This window comes from Schistocerca americana, chromosome 5 (genome assembly GCF_021461395.2).
Source record: "Schistocerca americana isolate TAMUIC-IGC-003095 chromosome 5, iqSchAmer2.1, whole genome shotgun sequence".
NCBI lineage: Eukaryota > Metazoa > Arthropoda > Insecta > Orthoptera > Acrididae > Schistocerca > Schistocerca americana.
Genome location: NC_060123.1, coordinates 231,009,192 through 231,029,770, shown reverse-complemented (window position 1 = coordinate 231,029,770; position 20,579 = coordinate 231,009,192). Strand labels below are relative to the sequence as shown.

Below are 20,579 nucleotides of genomic sequence, written 5' to 3'. Positions count from 1 at the left end.
TTGGAGTACTGTGCTACTGTAAGAGTTTAGCTCTCACTGTAGGGCCATAATAATTTAAGTTAGACACCTTTTGTTTCTTTTCTTTTTCTTTCTTTTTTTAAAGAAAGAAAAAGACAGTTGGAAATCGCCAAGACAAAATTCAGTGATAAAATCATGAGAAAAGCTCTGCGTTAATACTGCTAGTATTGCATCAACATTTGATAATCATCAACATTTTACTTGAGGGTGACCAAATTCATTCATTACTGTCACTATTTTTTTCAGGTATTAGGGCCATCTTACATCAGTGGAGTAGCAGCAGAAGCAGTTACCAGTGAATTTCTAGGTTGCTGTCAGTTTCATCATAACTGTCACCAGAAGCAACCGTCTTTCCTGTCTGCCCCCTTAGCTGAGTGGTCAGCACAACTGACTGCCATGCAGTGGGTCTGGATTTGATTCGATTGGATTGGCTGGGTCACAGATTTTTTACACTCAGGGACTGCATATTGTGTTGCCCTCATCACTTCATCAACTTAGACACACAAGTCGTCCAATGTGGCATCAACTGAAGAGACTTGCATCTCAGTGGTGGAACTTGCCAGGTCTGGACTCTGGCCATCAGTACCATATGATTATTTTGTTTCACTGTCTTTCCTTGCTCATGTTGACTTATGAGGAAAGTTAACTAGACATTGTTGAGAATGAGGAACCAGTAAAATATCACTATTATGAAACATGCATCAGTTCTGTACAGGGCTTCCTTTAACTGTGAATTTAGTATTGTTATTATTGTTGTTGTTGTTGTTGTTGTTGTTGTCATCATCATCCACTTTTCCCATATAGCTAGTCTAAAATTGCAGACAATTGCATAATCAGTTTTGACAATATGTATCTTAAGCTTCATGTATCTTCTGTGCTGGAGGAAACTTTTCTAAAGAGTTTAGCAGTGTAACTATTTGATTTTTCTTGTGTTTTGTTTGCAGTTGTTGTGAGACAGTGTTGATCCTTCTCCATACTGTCTGAAACATCTTCCAAAAAATGAAGGTATGAAATATCTGTGACTGGGTTCATTTGATTCCCATATGTTAGATACTGCATTTAAAACAGATTTTCTTCTATATTTGGAAAACACATATCACAATAAACATATATATGCACTGTCATTCATTTTAAAATGTAATTTATGTGAAACTATACACAAGAAATTGTATTAAACACTAATGTAAAGCTACAACATTTGACTTTAAATCACAGTTAACTTTTTCAGTCTCTTGTGTTAACTCAGTAGAAAGACACCAGGGTAATGAAATGGTGGCAGCTGACTTATTCCCCTGAGTCAGAACACAGATAAACAAGATCACTTTTATAGTCACTTGTTTCCACTAGAGGATGATGAATGCGAAGGAGGTGGTTTGCCAAGTGACAATCCAAGGCTGTGATGATGCCAACAAGTTGGCACCTTCCTTAGCTGACTCTCATTCACAAGTGTTGTGTGTCTGTACAAAAGAAATACATAATTTTTACTTTTGACTTATAAGTGTATAATACACAGTTTCTACTATTTCATGAATAGCAATTATTTCTTGCAAGTCAGTCATGTTATGGAAATACCTAGGATCAAAAATAAATGAGTATGTGAAATGTGGCTCTGACCTAGGGTCAGCCATGGGTAAAATGATTGGCACCAACTAATATCAAAAACCTACTTACAAAATTTCATTTCAAGAACCATTTTTCACTGAGGAATCTAGGAATATCCTGCACCCCCTACATATCACTTCCACACTGACTGAACATAAAATAATGTTAGGTACAACTCAAGCATAGAGGCGCAAGAAAACTTACTTCCCAGTAATGGAAAAAAATGAGAACACTCAATTTATGGTACAGAATAAAGAAACTTTTACTACATATATAAATTAAATGAAAAAGGAGAGCAAGGATAACTTTGTTGGACACCTTGTCTCATTGTTGTCTCTTTCTTAATTCTGTTGATACCTACAGTAATAGATATCAATGACAATAAGAAAAAGGCTAGGACAAGAAAAGGTGTCTGAAAAGGCTGACTCTCTCTCCTTAATTTATTTACAAAAAGTGCAGAACGAACAGTAAAAAGTGGCACCAAAGAGCTCAAAATTTATGTTAAACAAATATAGTGCATTCCATTTGCTCTTGATATAGTAGTCTTAGTACTTTCTGAAAAGGATCTGAACTATATGTAAAAGTAATTAGTGATGCCTTGGATAGCAACAGAATGAAAATAAATGCCAAGACTAAAACAATGGTGAGAGATACACTGAACAGAGACATATGGGCGATCATTAAGATAGAAAATAAAATGCTAATGAAAATGAATGAGTTCTGCTACTTAGGAAGTACAGCAACACATTACAGGAGTTGAAAGAGACTTCAAACTACAAAAATTAGCAGTGAGGTTAATATGTGACATCTCTAACAGAGCATCACGCATAGGTCTCTTTAAGATACTCAGGATATTTATTTTACAGAGCAATATATGTACTCACTGATGATGTCTGTAGCCAGCAACAGGGAATTATTGCAGAAAAACTGTCACATTCACAAGCATAACACAAAGCAGACAAAAAATTTTGACCAAGCCTCTGCAGCTCCCACAAAAGTCCATAGGGGAGTAACTGAGTCAGGGATAAAAGTGTATAACAAGCTTCCCAGCAGTATAAAAAAAGGAAATTAATAACTTGTAGGTATTCAAAAGGAAACTGGAAACATCCCTCAGAGAACAAACGTATTCTAAAATGAATGAGCTCCTACAGTAATAAGGCATCTTTTTGAGTAAAAATAGAGGAAAGAAAATGTTTTTTTACTCCATGAAGGCAAAATTGTACACTCCTGACATCAATTATATGATAAAATGTAAATTCATTTATATGATAGGTTAAAATGTATACTACCATTTATTCTACACTATTAAGTATTCACTTGAACTTATCTGATGCAGATAAAAATTTTGTATTTTAATTTGAAGCATAATGACAAAATGTAAATTTCATTATTTATTTGTGACATTGAGATAAAAAATGTGTTCTTTCATTCATTCTGCTATTTTAAGCATTCACTTGGACATATAAAAGTAAAACGCAAGCTGTAATCTTGTCCGTGTGTGACTTTCTGTGCACACTACAGTGTTGTAGCCTGCATGTATTGCAATATCTCTTTTTATTTCCAAATAGATACACATACACCAAGCAGACCCATTTACATTTTCAAAATAAATGAAAGATGATGATTTTTTTATACATTAAATTAAATTTGGAATCACTCTTTGCCTATAGCTTCATCTGTGCAATGTGACACACACACACACACACACACACACACACACACACACACACACACACAAAGAGAAAGAGAGAGAGAGAGAGAGAGAGATAATACACATATTTTTTCACAAGCAATTGACATATTTCACACATATTCCATTGTTGTTGCTGTTGTTGTTGTGGTCTTCTGTCCGAAGAATGGTTTCAGGCAGCTCTATGGTACTCTAACTTTGGCAAGCCTCTTCATCTCCTGATAAGTATTGTAAGCTGCATCCATCCAAATCTGCTTATGGTATTCACCTCTCAGTCTCCCTCTGTGACTTCTACCCTTTGCACTTGCTACCAATATTAAATGGTCTTGATGTCTCAGATTGTATGCTTTCAACCGATCCCTTCTCTTAGTCAAACTGTGTCACAGATTTCTTGTCTCCGCAATTCCACTAAGTGCAACTATCCCCTAATTCCAGTGGTGAAATATCATTGTAACTGTCATCAATAATAGCTCCCTTCCAGTATGCAGGATGGCAGTGGGCAGCAACTTAAGATGATTCAGCGAAATTACTAAATTGTCAAAGTTGCACAGAAGTTTGTTTTTATTTGAGTGGTGACCAGATTTGGACTTTTGCCTATTATCAATCCATCCATATGAGTCCTACCATCATATCATAATGTGTGTACATTGACCACAATGCTTGTGAGTGGCTAAGTGCAAGATACATTTGCATATGACACTCCAGTACTACATGCACCAGTAAGTCTAGTGACCATGAAAACAATGGCTTTGACACAAATGCTGGTTGGTATCGAATATTTTTACATGTCACATTTTCTCATTCCTCCTCCCCTCCCCAGCACTTGGGGTGGTACGAATATATTACCACTAAAATATTTTTATACAAATAATTATACAAATAATGCATAATGTATACACAAAATTTTATTGAAATTTCTCCAAATGTTTCTGTTTAAGCTTCTGTGTCACCCTCTTTCACCCCCAGCCCTATGTGTGGTAGATGTTGATCACTTTTATTCTAGCAGACATAACTATTCTCAACTTAAAATAATTTTTTTTTTATTAAAAAGAAGTTGCAAGATGTTCTTCAACTTAACATAAGATTCTAACCCCTCTTCTCTAGCTGATAAGACTCTTTGCAAAAGAGAAGAGTTCTACGTAAACAGTTCCATAACACATAATGGTGTGTGCATAAGCAAAATAGGCTGCGTTTGTACCCGTGTTGACCAAGATATCAATGTGAGTTCACTATTATGCTCCTCAAACCTCTGTAGATGATTCTGGCCTAGTGATTTTAATAGTTATCCTGATGGAAGATATCATTGCCATTGTCAAGGTGTCCAGCATGAAGGGAAAGCAGGTACTGTATAATAATGTTCATGTAGTCCATAGCTGTTATGGTGTCTTATATTACTTCTACAGCTCCCACGGAATCTCAGCCAAATGCAACCATAACAGTACTGCTACCATTAATCTATTTCCATGGTGCAGTACATCATTCAGTCAGCCATTCACATTGCCAATGGTGTGTACAGATATGACCAGCCACACAATGTTACAATAACAGTGATTCGCCTGAACAAGCAACATTTTTCCATTGATCCACAGTCCAATCTTGACACAACTGAAACTGACAATGTAGTTATGTCATGTGCTGCAGAACTCGATGTTCTTCAATGTGCACTGATTGGTGTGCTCTGAAACACTTTTGCCTCCACCAGCACTGTACTCTGTTATCAAATCTACCACAAATCCCCACTTAGTCTGCTTTATAGGGCACTCTAGCCTCCAAACTCCATGTTCAGTTGTGAGGCCTGGACCCCAGTGCCTCATTGCCTGCTTTTGATTTCACCATCCTTCAACTATTTTCCACAGATGTTTGCTGCAGTAACAAGACAACAGTCAACAAGCTTCACTGTTTCTGAAATGTTCTTGTTGAAGTGCCTTGCCAGAACAAACTTCTCTTTGTCAGAGTCACTTATGCTAGTGGATTTCTCTATTTGCAGACAGTATCATCACTAGAATGATTCACCATTCATTTCATCTCTGCTGTACACTTTCCTTAATGCAACACATGCCAGTAATGCAACCAGGCAACATTCAGTCTCTCAGTGGACAACAGCCATAATGTTTTGACACATCAATGTATGTTAATGAGCTGTAATTATGAATTATAAGAGCAACTTATTGATGCATACAGATGACACCAGCATGGTGAATGAATATTTGGCAACTGCACACACAGATAACCTCTTTCAAACAGCACTTAAGAGGTTTACTGTCAATCCACTTCATTCAGTTTCGTGCAAGCCATAAGAAAAGAGAGGAATTTATGGTGTATTATAGAAACATATTTAATAAGAGCAGACAGCACTAAGTTCATAACTTTGCATTTATACTGCAAACTGAACTGGGAATGTCACATAATTCCAAAGATACTGAACTCATTTGATTATACTTTAAGAATATTTTCTTATACTGGTGACCAGAAAAGAGTGAAGGCATCTTATTTAGCTATACTCTACTATGTGTTATGGAGCTATTTAGGTAGAATGCTTCCCTTAGCAAAAGATCTTCATGACCTAGAGAAGAAGGGTTAGTATCTTATGTTGAGGTGATGAACCTCTTGCCACAAATCTTTTAGGCAGTTGAGGATACTTATGTTTACCAAAAGAAAAGTGATTCACACTATATAACAGTAATGGTTGACTGCAATGCCAAACATTCTTCAGTAGGAAACTTCAGATTCTATACAAGAAATGGTACAGGGAACATGGTAATGGAATTCATTGAGAAAAACTGAATGTCAAATCTTAACATATTCTTCAAGAAGACCCCAGACAGAAAATGGACATGGAAGGGTCACACAGAATTAAAATTGAGGCTGATTGTGTATTGCCAAACAACAAATGAATTATGCAGGATGTGTTAGTTTTGAACGAGTTCAGGTTTTCAAGTGACCATGGACTAGTAAGATGCAAAATAAAATTAGACACAAAGTCAGAAAGAACTAAACTCACTAAGCTAAACTCCCATTTAATTGGGCTTAATAAATTTAGGTGTAAATGAGCTGGAAAACCAAATAAAATTAAAATTAGCAAATAGGTTAAGCATCTAGAGAATGAAGAAACCATTAGCTTAAATATGATAAATGGTGTTTTGTCCAGTATTGTACTGGAAACAACAAAAAATGTTGCAGGAGCATTGAGGAGCAAACAAAATGAATCTGAGTATGCAAGGCAGTCGATGATTAAGAAATGGTAACAGATGTTGAAAATTAACTGAACTAAATAAAATTATGTAGAATTGTTTACAAGGAAATGTCAGAAAGTAGAATGAGGCATCAAATCACAGGAGTTATGATGATAGAAGGCTAGGTTAGAATGAACTGTGAATTTACAAGCCTGGATGGCTCCTGGCTTGGGGGTGAAGGAGGTCTTAGCAATTGAAGTATGTAATTTTGCATTATTGGCTCAATGGAGCTCAGCATGAACAGAATGTGAGGAAATAATGAGCATTCAGTAGCAAGGAAATAATGAGCATTCAGTAGAGATAATGGCCTTGAAAATCCTAGAGAGGGATCTAATGACCAAGTCAGCAATGGGAAAATTAATTACTGCAGATTCGCCTTCTGCCACTGACGAAATATAACTGAAGGTTTTACACAGAAAAATATTAAAAATAGTCTTCTGGAACTACACAATAAATGATGATATCAAATTGTGTGCCTTGAAGTCATAAGTACAGTGCATGACACTGAACAAAATCTACTTTTTAACTGAGTGATTTTTTTGTGAGCAATGATTGCAAAAATACTTTAAATTACACTACTGGTAAACCAAAACTGCTACAATCACAAACAATATGTTGGATGGAAGCTGGACCCATACAGTGAATACATAATAATGCCAATTGTTTGTAGCTTAAATGAATCCATAACATTAAGCCTTTAATTAAAACTTTAATTAAATTGAGCAAAATTGATTGCTCTCTACAATTATACATATTATGAAGATTATGAAGATAACAGAAATGTCCTTTGTCTTAACCATCATGAATATAAGTTTAGATAGGTAGGCTGCTTCAGTGTTAAATTAAGTATAATTCAGTTTTATTTAAGCAAGTCTTGAGTTAAACTGGGCATGTCTTAATTGCGTAGGCTTCCACGAGCAGAGTCAGTTGACATAAAAGTTTTGTGGGTATGGTACCAAGTCATATTCTACAAAACTATTGCTGGAGAAAACCCATCTGTGTGCAATGCCTAAGTGATGCTCAAAACATAACACCTGAGCTTAAAACGCTATGCAAAATATTTCTAGCCAATATCTACAGCCATAAGTCGATCCGCATAGCCTTGTCAAAGAATATAAGTAAGCAAGATAAGGAAGAAATAGACAAAGTGCAGCCAGCAGTGTACTTATATTATGTGAAAAATGTCACTGACCGAATAGGCAAACACCTTCGCTGGGTTGGGGTGCAACCTGTCTTGTATAGTGGTTGCAGGATTGCAGATGTGCTAGGCTCTACTAGGAATAAGTAGCCAATAGCAATGCGCATTTGGGAACATGGGCGCCATATTTGTCTAAGGCAACACAACAAATCTGCAGTGGTAGAACATCGGCAAGATTGCGGAAAACAAATAAAATTCAGTGGAGCCTGTTTGTTGGCCAAGCAGCCAGTCATGATGGAATGTATAAATTAGAGAGGCCATTGAAATACTTAAACACCCTAAGAACATGAATAGAGTGGATGGACTCAGGGTTGTCACATCTTAGCTGCCAGCAATCAGGGCCCTAAAGACTGCACTGTCAACATGAGGCCATACGCAGAGATGGCAGTAGACCTTTTGTGTTGGCCATCATGCCAGTGTGGGCGTGGAGGGGCTCCACCTCTATATTAAAAAAATGAGGCGTGGGCACTACCAGTGAGTAACTGTCGCCATGGGGCCTATGTCCAGCATTTGGTAAACAGGAACCAACTTCTCATTTGCTGGTGACCACCAATAATAGCACATAATATAAGAGCTGATAGACAGTGCAATGGCATGTGCAGTGTACAGCAATAACAAAATATAAGGGACAATGCATAGTTAGAACGCACCAGTAGACCCAGAAGAAGGCCGCTGTAACCTTAGCCAAAATGTTGGTTTCCTCAAGCAGTAGTTTTATACAAAATGACACGATATCAACCCAGAAAATTTTTATGTTGACCGCTCATGTATTGAATTTGGTGAGTTTTATATGTATGCCAATAATGCCATGTAAAAGAGTAGGGAAGCGTGCTCTGATCAGAAATATAATATTTCTTTGTGTAGTAATATTTTCTCGTATTTATTATTTAAATCAATTGTGCACTATGGTACCATATCATAGTTTTATACTTGATGTAATATTTATGTGAAAATGGTTTGTAACATCGGAAAAAGAGCTGTGTGGAGTGGCACTCCTTTTAGTATGTATCAAATTAACAAAACAGAATTTAAATGATGGCCACTGTAATAAGCTACAACTGATGCAATACAAGAATTTCTAGATCATGCACTGGAGCTTGTGGACAAAAAACTCCCAGCCATAGGTATCTTCCTAGATCTAACAAAGGCGTCTGACATGGTTAATCATAGTATACTTTTGCAAAAGATGCATTCCTATGGAATAAGAGGAAATGGCTATGACTGGTTTAAAAGCTATCTGGAAGATTGACAGCAGTATGTCGAATTAAATGAAACTAAGCACTGTACTTTCCTCCATACATACCATAAAGCAAGGCGTTCCCCAAGGCTCCGTCCTGGGCCCCTTGCTGTTCTTACTTTACATAAATGAAAATGACCTTCCTCACAGCCTACCAGACACAAAAGCCCTTTTGTTTTGCTGATGACACCTCTGTACTCATATCTGCACCTGAACAAATTCTCCAATCTAATATAGATAGGACCACAGATCAAATAAGTTGATGGCTTCTAAGTAACAGGCTGCTTCTTAATGCAAAAAAGACAATTGGAATAACCTTCCACACTGCCCAAAACATAAGTCCATTACTACCAACTATATCACTGGAAAAAAATAATGTTAAACTTGAAAATGAAATAAAATTTTTGGGGGTCACTATTACTGATACGCTCACATGGAAAAGGCACATTGACGTTACCAACACAAAACTTAGTAAAGTATGCTTCATGATTAGATCAATAAGGAATGTCACTAACACAAGTACCCTAACCACAGTGTATCATGCACTCTTTCACTCTGTACTTAACTACGGAATCATCTTCTGGGGCCAACATTCTGAATCAATTAAGATATTCAAACTGTAAAAGAAGACAGTCAGAGCAATTATGTTCAAAAAACAAGAGAAACTTGTAAACCATTATTTAAGCAACTAAATATTTTGCCCCTCCCATGCCAATACATACTACACTCCTGGAAATTGAAATAAGAACACCGTGAATTCATTGTCCCAGGAAGGGGAAACTTTATTGACACATTCCTGGGGTCAGATACATCACATGATCACACTGACAGAACCACAGGCACATAGACACAGGCAACAGAGCATGCACAATGTCGGCACTAGTACAGTATATATCCACCTTTCGCAGCAATGCAGGCTGCTATTCTCCCATGGAGACGATCGTAGAGATGCTGGATGTAGTCCTGTGGAACGGCTTGTCATGCCATTTCCACCTGGCGCCTCAGTTGGACCAGCGTTCGTGCTGGACGTGCAGACCGCGTGAGACGACGCTTCATCCAGTCCCAAACATGCTCAATGGGGGACAGATCCGGAGATCTTGCTGGCCAGGGTAGTTGACTTACACCTTCTAGAGCACGTTGGGTGGCACGGGATACATGCGGACGTGCATTGTCCTGTTGGAACAGCAAGTTCCCTTGCCGGTCTAGGAATGGTAGAACGATGGGTTCGATGACGGTTTGGATGTACCATGCACTATTCAGTGTCCGCTCGAAGATCACCAGTGGTGTACGGCCAGTGTAGGAGATCGCTCCCCACACCATGATGCCGGGTGTTGGCCCTGTGTGCCTCGGTCGTATGCAGTCCTGATTGTGGCGCTCACCTGCACGGCGCCAAACACGCATACGACCATCATTGGCACCAAGGCAGAAGCGACTCTCATCGCTGAAGACGACACGTCTCCATTCGTCCCTCCATTCACGCCTGTCGCGACACCACTGGAGGCGGGCTGCACGATGTTGGGGCGTGAGCGGAAGACGGCCTAACGGTGTGCGGGACCGTAGCCCAGCTTCATGGAGACAGTTGCGAATGGTCCTCGCCGATACCCCAGGAGCAACAGTGTCCCTAATTTGCTGGGAAGTGGCGGTGCGGTCCCCTACGGCACTGCGTAGGATCCTACGGTCTTGGCGTGCATCCGTGCGTCGCTGCGGTCCTGTCCCAGGTCGACGGGCACGTGCACCTTCCGGCGACCACTGGCGACAACATCGATGTACTGTGGAGACCTCACGCCCCACGTGTTGAGCAATTCGGCGGTACGTCCACCCGGCCTCCCGCATGCCCACTATACGCCCTCGCTCAAAGTCCGTCAACTGCACATACGGTTCACGTCCACGCTGTCGCGGCATGCTACCAGTGTTAAAGACTGCAATGGAGCTCCGTATGCCACGGCAAACTGGCTGACACTGACGGCGGCGGTGCACAAATGCTGCGCAGCTAGCGCCATTCGACGGCCAACACTGCGGTTCCTGGTGTGTCCGCTGTGCCGTGCGTGTGATCATTGCTTGTACAGCCCTCTCGCAGTGTCCGGAGCAAGTATGGTGGGTCTGACACACCGGTGTCAATGTGTTCTTTTTTCCATTTCCAGGAGTGTAGAATTATTGTTCTTTACCAAAAAAAGTATCAACAAAATTAGCAAAAATATGGATTACCACGAACAATTATGTTCAAAAAACAAAGAGACACTTGTAAACCATTATTTAAGAAACTAAATATTTTGCCCCTCCCATGCCAATACATACTAGAACTATTATTCTTTACCAAAAAATTAGTAAAAATATGGATTACCATGATTATGACACAAGATCAGAAACCTCTCTAAGAATACTTCCCCACTCAACAAGACTGTACAGTGATGGTGTCAAGTGCGTGGGAATAAAATTATATAACCATCTTCCAACTTTTGTACAAGAAATCCAAGAAATAAATAAATTCAAACAGATGGTGAAATCTCTTTTAATAAAAGACTGCTTTTATATCATCCAGGAATATTTGGAATCAAAATTGTCTTAGTGCATGATAATGTACCAAAGCTGAATGTTATTAAGTCAATTTTGCCACATCATGTAACAATTCTCTGTAAAGCTGTAACTTTAAGTAACATAATTTGTAGGTAATGTAAAATAATCATTCTTCTGTGTTCTTGTTTACTGTTTTAGACTCCTGTAAACTGTATATTTGTACTGACTTATCCCATATCAGTTGTACAAGCCATTGTACTGATTTAATCTATGGGACAAATAAATAAAAAAAATAAAAAGCTCATTTTCTTTGTTAATGAATTTATATGACTTTTTCTAATTTTTTCTGCTCTTTCTGAAGATGTTTTAGTGTTTACAAAATATTTTAATTTTCTTTGACATTTCATCCAGTATACCTAGAACGGCAGAAGGGGTCAGTTTGACCCAACTGTAATTTGGCTTCTAAATATAAGTAAGTTATCCAACAATACAGTGTCAACAGTGAGCAGTAATGCAGAGCAGTTGCTGCTCATTGTTGCAACTTGGCACATATATATTCCAGTCTGCCGGCCGTGGTGGCTGAGCAGTTCTAGGCGCTACAGTCTGGAACTGCGCGACCGCTACGGTCGCAGGTTCGAATCCTGCCTCGGGCATGGGTATGTGTGATGTCCTTAGGTTAGTTAGGTTTAAGTAGTTCTAAGTTCTAGGGGACTGATGACCTCAGAAGTTAAGTCCCATAGTGCTCAGAGCCATTTGAACCATTTTATTCCAGTCTGCCACAGCTTATGTTGTGTCACTCAGGCAGTCTTTGACCATGAAACATGTTTTCAGCCATGTATTGTCAAGTGTGGAGTTTCTGATGAAGAAGTGTTAAACCTCTTAGAGAATTCTGAAGCTGAATCAGAAATTGACTTCACTGATGAAGATGATGATTATGTACCTGACACAGGTGAAGATGAAGACATTGTGAAGGAGGAGTGATTAGTGGAAGGGGATTCAGATGCTGACATATGTCAACCGCCACCTCTTCCACCCAAGCAGGCACAGTTGGAAGCATCTACAAAGATTATTTCAAGGGATGGAACCTCGTGGGACATTGGAAATTATTCATCTTCTGGAAGGTGGTCAGCTGTAATGCTCTGAAGGAGAGAGAAAGCCCCACTGCTTATGCTTGCCAGTGAGTAGACAGCTCTGTCATCAGTGTCTTCCATCTTATTTTTGATCAAGCAATGCTACATCTCATGAAGAAATACTCAGAACCAATTTCTCAAAAAGTACTAAAAAGCAGTGACTGCACTGTCTCACTTGGTTCTCTGGTCACTCTCTTGGGGGCCTGCTTTTATCAAGGACATTATGCCATGGGGTAGATTTCAGGAGCTTCTCAGATTTCTCCATTTTGATGAAAAATCAAACTGCACTGAATGCCTGGCAGCCACTCTTGTATCTGAAATTTGGGGAAAATTCATTGAAAACAGTATTTTTGCTTACTACCCTGGAGAAAATATAACCATTGATGAGCAACTGTTTGAAGTAAAGCAAGATGCAGGTTTACTCAATTCATATCCAACAAACCAGACAAACATGGCCTCAAATTCTGGTTGGCTGTTGATGTAATGGAAAAGTATATGTAGTGCTTTCCCGTACTTTAGCAAAGAGAACATGCATAGAGAGAAACAACCACTTGGAGAGTACGTCGTTCTGGGTCCATGAAGCCATTTGTAAATCAGGAAAGAAATGTGACCACAGACAACTTCTTTTCACCTCTTCAACTTGCTAAAAAAACTCAAAGAAAAGAAAACTTCATTAGTTGGTAGAGTGAACAAGATCCACCATGGAATTCCCGATGAAGTAAGGAAGCCGAATGCTGAAATACACTCCACCTCAATACTGCACAATAGTGGCAACACAGACTGCACCTTGACTGTATACCAAATAATGAAGAATAAAAATGTCATTGTTTGAGTACCCTGGAAGCCGAAGTAGCAATAAGCAAGGAAGGAAAGAAAAAACCTAAAACTGCAACGTTCTACAATGCAACAAAGTACAGGATGGGTGTAGTTGATCAAATGGCCTGTAAATATACAACAAAAGTTGCATGTAGGAGATGGCCAATGTGTGTCTTCTACACGTACTGGACATGGTGGCAATAAATGCATGGGTCATCTATAACATAGTAATGAACAAGAAAATGGAAAGGAAGAAGTTCATACTTGAACTGGTAAATGAACTCAAGGGAACAAAAGAACAAGAACAGCAGGCAAAGGAAGAGGATATGGGGCTGAAATCATGTAGAACGCAGAGGAAGTGCCAAATTAACCTCTGCAAAGCCAACAAGACCAGTGAAAAATGTGAGAGTAAAATGGACAAAATATAGTAAATGTATCTAGAAGGTTGTATGAATAGTTAATAAATTAAAATCTATAGTTAAGAAACTGTTTAGCAGTAGCAACAATAAATTTGTATGATACATTGTTGTTCAAATAAGTTAGTAATTATTATTTATAATTGTGAATAATTTCTGTGATTACTAGAAATGAAATATAGATTGACAAACACTAAAAAAATAATTGTTTAAGCCAAATATGAAAATATTTCATGTGGGGTCAAAATGACCCCTCACCACCATTTTAGGAATGTCAGAAACTCCACCATTCTAGTATTAACATAGTACAGATCCACAAGGTTATAAATAGGTGGCTTTCAAACATTTTGTGGCGACCTCTGCTTAGGGTTTTATGAGGTTTTTCATGGCTGTAAGGTGAATAAATAATTTTCCTTAATAATACCCTCAACAAAAAAAATCCCAATTGGGATACATAAGAACCCACTCAGCTTCACAGAAATAGCTATAAAGGTATGAAGAGAATAATGTAACACACTGATTGAAAGCCTTCAAACAGTCCATCTCCCTCCATAAGAGGATGGGATGAAAAGTAATAAAAAATTATAAAAAAAACACTCCATGGCACATGTGTCATGTGAGATTCTGAAGCAGTTGGTGGGAAACACTGAGTCTATACCTACCTGTGGTTGTTGTTGAACTTAGTTTCTAGGCAACAAGTTAACCACACAGTTCTGGTATTTTGAAATTTTATGCATGATAGAATTTTGAGCAGTATGTTGGGAATAATACATTTTCATACTGATTTCATGTGGTGTAAAGTTACATGACTGGTAGCTTTGTTCATGATGAACTTTTGCAGGTGGTAAAGCAGCATCATTGATGGACTTTAACATTACAGCAAAGCCATGGCTTAGTTTCTTGTTCTGTTTTCACTGTAGATGATCTAACCAGAGAATCTATGTAAGCTCTTTATGAAAACTTCACTGCACACAGCTATTATTTCATTTCCTGACTTTAAGCATGGGGACTCATACACTAGTATGAAATGGATAGATTGATACCCACTATGTAGTTCAAATGTTAAATTGCAAACTAGCACAAGAAAAAGTCCACTAAACATGTAAGCTTTCAGACAGAAGGCCTTCTTCTGAAATAGGCAACACACACACACACACACACACACACACACACACACACACACACACACACATGCAAATGCAGCTCACACACATATAACCGTCTCTGGCTGCTGAGGCTTGGTGCCTGAAGAGACTGAACTCAGCAGCCAGAAACAGTAGTTGTGTGTGTGAGCTGCATTTGTGTGAACATGTATGTGTATGTTGTCTATTTCACAAGAAGGCCTTCTGACTGAAAGCTTATGCTTTTTGTTGTGCCTGTCTGCAACTCAGTATCTCCACTGTATGATGAGTAGCAATCTATCCTTTTCATAATATTATCATTTTTTCATACTGGACTTTCCATTGTCAGAGCTCATATACTTTTATTAATAATTTGAAACAAATCCACGCATCTTTTTATGATTTAGTTTGAACAGTATGTAGAATCCAAAAATATCCTTCCTACTTTGTCAACTAAAGTTATTTATTTATTTCTACAATTTTTTGTTTAACTTGTTTATTCATTTATTTTTGGAATACATGCTGACTCCCTGTGTGTAATTGGTGCTTGCCTGGTAAAACCCTGTCTTAAACAGCTGATGCTATTATTAAGGCTTATGCATAGCATTGTATAATGCTCCCTTAAGACAGTAGAACCATTCTGTACATCAGGAACATTCACTAGCCTGAACATCAGTGAAACTTCCAAGTAAATTTGAGACTATTTACTCCTTTTGTGATTAGTGTGGTGTATGTACACAAACTGGTAGACAATACCACAGGCATTTGAAATTTTTTCTGAAGTATGTATAGAGTACCTAAAGAAATGGACATTGAGAGAATAGACAGTGATAGTAGATACACTCTGAAAGCATTACAAGAAGTAGGGCAGGCAGCTGATGAAAGGAATGAGGAAAGAGCCCTGGATATGACTGAAAACAGTTGAAATGAAAAAAGCAAGGACAGATGAGGCAAAAGCAAACCTTTCATAGTTGTTCACAGAATTTCAGCATACAAGGATGAAGCTTTATAGTTCAAACAATGCTTTCATTTTTATAATTGACAAGAAAGAGAGTAGTGAAGATGTGAAGAACTATAGGCCTATTAGTCTTTTATTAGGGGTATACAGAGTTTTTAGAAAAATCCTTACTAATTGTTTAGAAAAGCTTTAGACTTTTTACTAGACCAATGTCTCTTTATAAGTGAGTATAGTACAACAGACTATACAAAATTTGATTACAAGAGCATCTAAACTTCAGAATTGAAAAAGAAATTAGTGAAGGGAACTCCATTTCATCAGAATTATTTTCTGAAGCCTTGTAAGAGGTCTTCAGAGAACTAAACTGACAGATGAAAATAAGAGGATAAATTGGTTTTGTCTGACCTCTTTTTGATTTTCAGGTGATACTGGTGTTTTGCTTAAGATCCAGAAGAACTTCAACAAAGAATGGAGCAACTGACTGAATACCTTTGACTACAGACCATGTGAAAGTAATATACAAATGTAAGAGATGTCAAAACACTTTTATCTATGCTCAGTCTACTACTTTCTAGCGTTGGTCACCTTTCATTTCATTATTTGGCAGTTATTTAACTTAGTTTCTGAATGTCTCCCTTGTCACCACAGTTTTAACTTAATATAAGGGAAGAAATTTATGTCTGTCTGCTCATCGTAGGAACTCTATTTATGTGTTAACATATTTTAATTGATAATGTACTGTGATTTCTGAGAAGTGAATTGGAGATTGATATGGCATTTATCCAAATGAGCATGAGAAATCATCTAAAAATTACAGTCATGCTGGCCAACAAAACAGGTGTGCAGATTCTATCTGAGTCTGCCTCAGTTTCCTCTTTTGTATGCTAGCACACTATGTATCATGCTGTAAGAGCTGGTCCTTAGTTGGACTTAACTGATGAGAAGTTGGGATAGAGGTAATCAGAACTGACTTTAAATAAACGGGGTAAACTCTAAACCATAAAATTAATTGTTCACCAGTGGAGCCGCCAGGAGAAATGGAAACTGAAGATCTTGGAAGAAGAGCGGGAGAGAAGAAGATAAAGAATGAAGAGGTTCTGGGAGAAGAAGAGGAAAATATAGTCCACGAAGGGGCTACCCATGGTCCTACAGAGACCATAACGCAAGAAGAAGAAGAAGAAATCCAGTATAGCAGCAAAAGCTTTGCAGTTCATAACAACTAAATCACTGCTCCTAGGTGAGTGAAGTTATGTGTAACACTACGTTTGTCTTTCTGCCAAACAATGCTCATGAATGATTCTTAATTAAGCACAGACATTTATTGAGAAATGAGGTAAATGAACAGCTTAGGGAAGTGAATATGGATATAAAGCAGATTAAGGAATTTACTGAGGTATTCAAACAAATTTCAGATGGTAGAGTACGATTTAATGTTTTAAAGCAAAGTGTGGCAACATCAGTGATCAGGATCAACTCTGACCAAGATACTGATTATTTTAATCTGTAACCTAAACTTATGGTCTTAATTCCAACAGTTCCCACTGGCTCCTTGAGTTGTGTGTTTCACAGTAACATGCTCTGTATCTGGCAGATGTATAATAGTGAAAATAAAATGTGGGATTCTTAGCCAGAAAGTCAGTATGTCATTTTATCCACAGCTGCCTACCAAGGATTCCCACATTGGTGACCCCAGACCACAGTGTATCCTTGACGGTGTTCAGCATGGATATACAGCGCAACAAATGATACAGAACATGTCAAACCCAAAAGTGTGAGCAAAACTGAATTTTTTCACTCTCCCACATGTGTCCACAAAACTCTCCCCCCAGTAAGGCACCCTTCACTACATCCCACAACAGACCTGATCAACTCACCTCCTATGGAGCAACTGGATTTGTCAACTATAAGTGGCCTCGCTCTCCCATTATGTCCCAGTGTTCACACACAGCAACACTTATTCAACCTGCATACTGGGACTTGTTCTATTAAGTCAGGCTCTCAGGTGATGAATCCATTTTTACTTATCAGCAGAGCTTGGTTGCCTGATCCACACCAGAACATTTCCAGTCTTTCTACCACATCACAGATTATCAGTGGGTTTCTAGGTGTCGATACCCCCAGATCAATCATTGGTGCCCGATGGACACTTTCTTTATGACAGTCTGACAGTGTCATGCATGCCTCTGAAACTGCCTTTATTCTTTGCAGATCAGCCCTATGCCTGGTCCATCCTCACCAAATCAATACTCACTGCACACAATGCATTTGATGATGCACTGAAGTACTCAGCTTTGCTGTGCCATTTAGGCAAGTATACTAGCACAACCAGTGACATCATATTATCTCCATCTAAATTCAACAAGGTGGAGACAGCCAAAATAACTTTGCTTCTGAGACTATGCAAGACCCTGGTTAACAAATACTTCAAGCTATTCACTCAGAATTATTAAATGGATGACCACCATTGCAGTCATGGAGACTTTAATGGACCATTGTGGATCCCTAATTAATAACCGATGTTTCACTGTTTTTCATATCCACCAGGCCACGTTCAAATACTACTGGAATTACCTGATGATGCCTGATGGCACCACAGCATGTCACCAACACTAGTCAAACACTCTCCACAACACCCAGCTGATGAGAACAGACTGCGTGACACTACCTGCAATACAGGATACAGACAACAGGCAACTCAGCATGTGGTGGCACTGGTTCCACTCTCATTTCAGCAGCACCACTCACAATTGCTCTCCACCCTGCAACATTTACTGATCATCAGAAGCCATGGTGTTATCAAAGTTCACTACTCACTGCAACTGGAGAACCAAATTAGTTTGTTTCACCCATCAATAAACTACAACGCCTGGCTCTATGTGCATGATTGCCACACCAAAAGGCACTTTTTTGTGGACTCAGACTTCAAAATCAGCCTGGTTCTGAACATCACTTTCCTCCTTCATAGACATGATACTGCAACTACAACCAAGGTTACAAATGGACCAATTATAGTAACTTACAGAACCATCATCTACAACAGTGACCTCTACGGTGACCAAAATTTCACATCAACATTCCTACATGCTGATATGAATGAACCCTTGATTAGAATCAATTTTATGTGTCACTTCCACCTTACCCTCATTTATGGAAAGGTGTACTATGCTACAGATCAAATAATGTCACCAACAGGTGTACGATCAGATGACTATCAATGCCAGGTAAACCACAACAAGAACCCATCTACCTTTCATTGCTATGCAGGCTCACACTGAAACATTCCCTGACCAATAATCAATTGTCAGTAAGCCATAAACTGTAACACCTCACATCACAAGAGGAAAATTCGTCTCTTCAGAGGTTATTGGATGAATGACAAAACCAGTTACTGGAGGCAAAACCACAACTTGGGTGCCTTCAAGCTTGTCCTATTGCTACTCTGGAATAACTACTGCCATGGCACACATAACCAGCAGACATATGGCATATGGTGGAGGACCTATGTACTAGAGTGCAGAGATTCACTGCCAGCTGATGACAATGAATATCATCACCTCAGTGAGTTAGTGAACTAGACATTGCTCACCTTGGACTCCATGGACACTAATGGCAACACACATACATATCACCACCACTGCACTGACCTGCTCAAGTCTTTGTGGGCATCAACCCTTGCCATCAGCAAACACTTCCCTTTGACAACCACTATGCACAAACAATTTAGTACCAATGAAACAAGTGACAGTGCAAGCAGTATCTGTGCAACAAGCAACTACAATATCCATGTTTCCCACCTCCATCCCCAATATCGACCATCCTCCACCCTGTTATGACAAAATAGGTGACATGGTACACAGAAGCGAAACAACTGAGTGACCACCAATCCCTCACAAATAACACCCCTCTCCCTGGACAAATTACAAATCACCAGAGCCATAATAAATGTGTTACTTAGCAAGCAAATTATCCTTGTGTTTCACCAATACATTTAGCCTGCAGGTGTTGGGAACTATAGGGCACTCAATGCTCAGAAAATCCCTGACCATTACCTAGTACCTAATATTCAGGACTTTACACACTCATTATTGGGTGTAAGGATCCTGCCCCCATTATCATCTCCTTTGGGTTATTGGAATATCTGTTCATGCCATTCAAATTAAAAAACATGGCTCAGATGCAGCAATGATCATTCCCATTTTGTTTCCCCTACCTGAACAACATGCTAATACTTTCTCCTGTACCCAAAGAACATGAAGACCACATCTGACAGGTTTTCTATGTATGAGAACAGCTAGCTATTATTGTAAATACTAAAAATGCCACTTACAGTACATCAACAGAACAAAAAATTTCTAGTCCAATCCATTTCATCAGTAGGAATCAGGCCAACAGAAGAGAGGATGGAAATCATTCAGCTCACTCCCAAGCACACCATCTACAAGGAGCTGTGCAGATTCTTAGGAATGATCAATTTTTACTGGCATCACATAGTGCCAGTAGCTGAAATCCAAGCATCCCTCACCAATGCCCTTCCCGGAAATAACACCAGAGGCAACCAAGCTGTTCCATCGTCAGAAGAAATGTCACAAGCTGTGATGTCAAACAGTCATTACAGAGGGCTGTGACCTTGACTCACCCCTCGATAA

At 38.8% G+C, this 20,579-nt stretch overlaps 1 protein-coding gene across 1 annotated transcript in view; it reads right to left on the bottom strand.

Annotated features, from left to right (window-relative positions):
* Window positions 1-1,105: 1,105 nt before the first annotated feature.
* The window catches only part of LOC124616283, a 137,982-nt gene continuing 118,508 nt past the window's right edge, over window positions 1,106-20,579 (bottom strand). Inside the window, exon 5 of the mRNA XM_047144586.1 lies at window positions 1,106-1,475. Within this exon, the coding sequence (XP_047000542.1) occupies window positions 1,349-1,475 (127 nt within the window). The 3' untranslated portion in view covers window positions 1,106-1,348. The remainder of the gene's footprint in view (window positions 1,476-20,579) is intronic.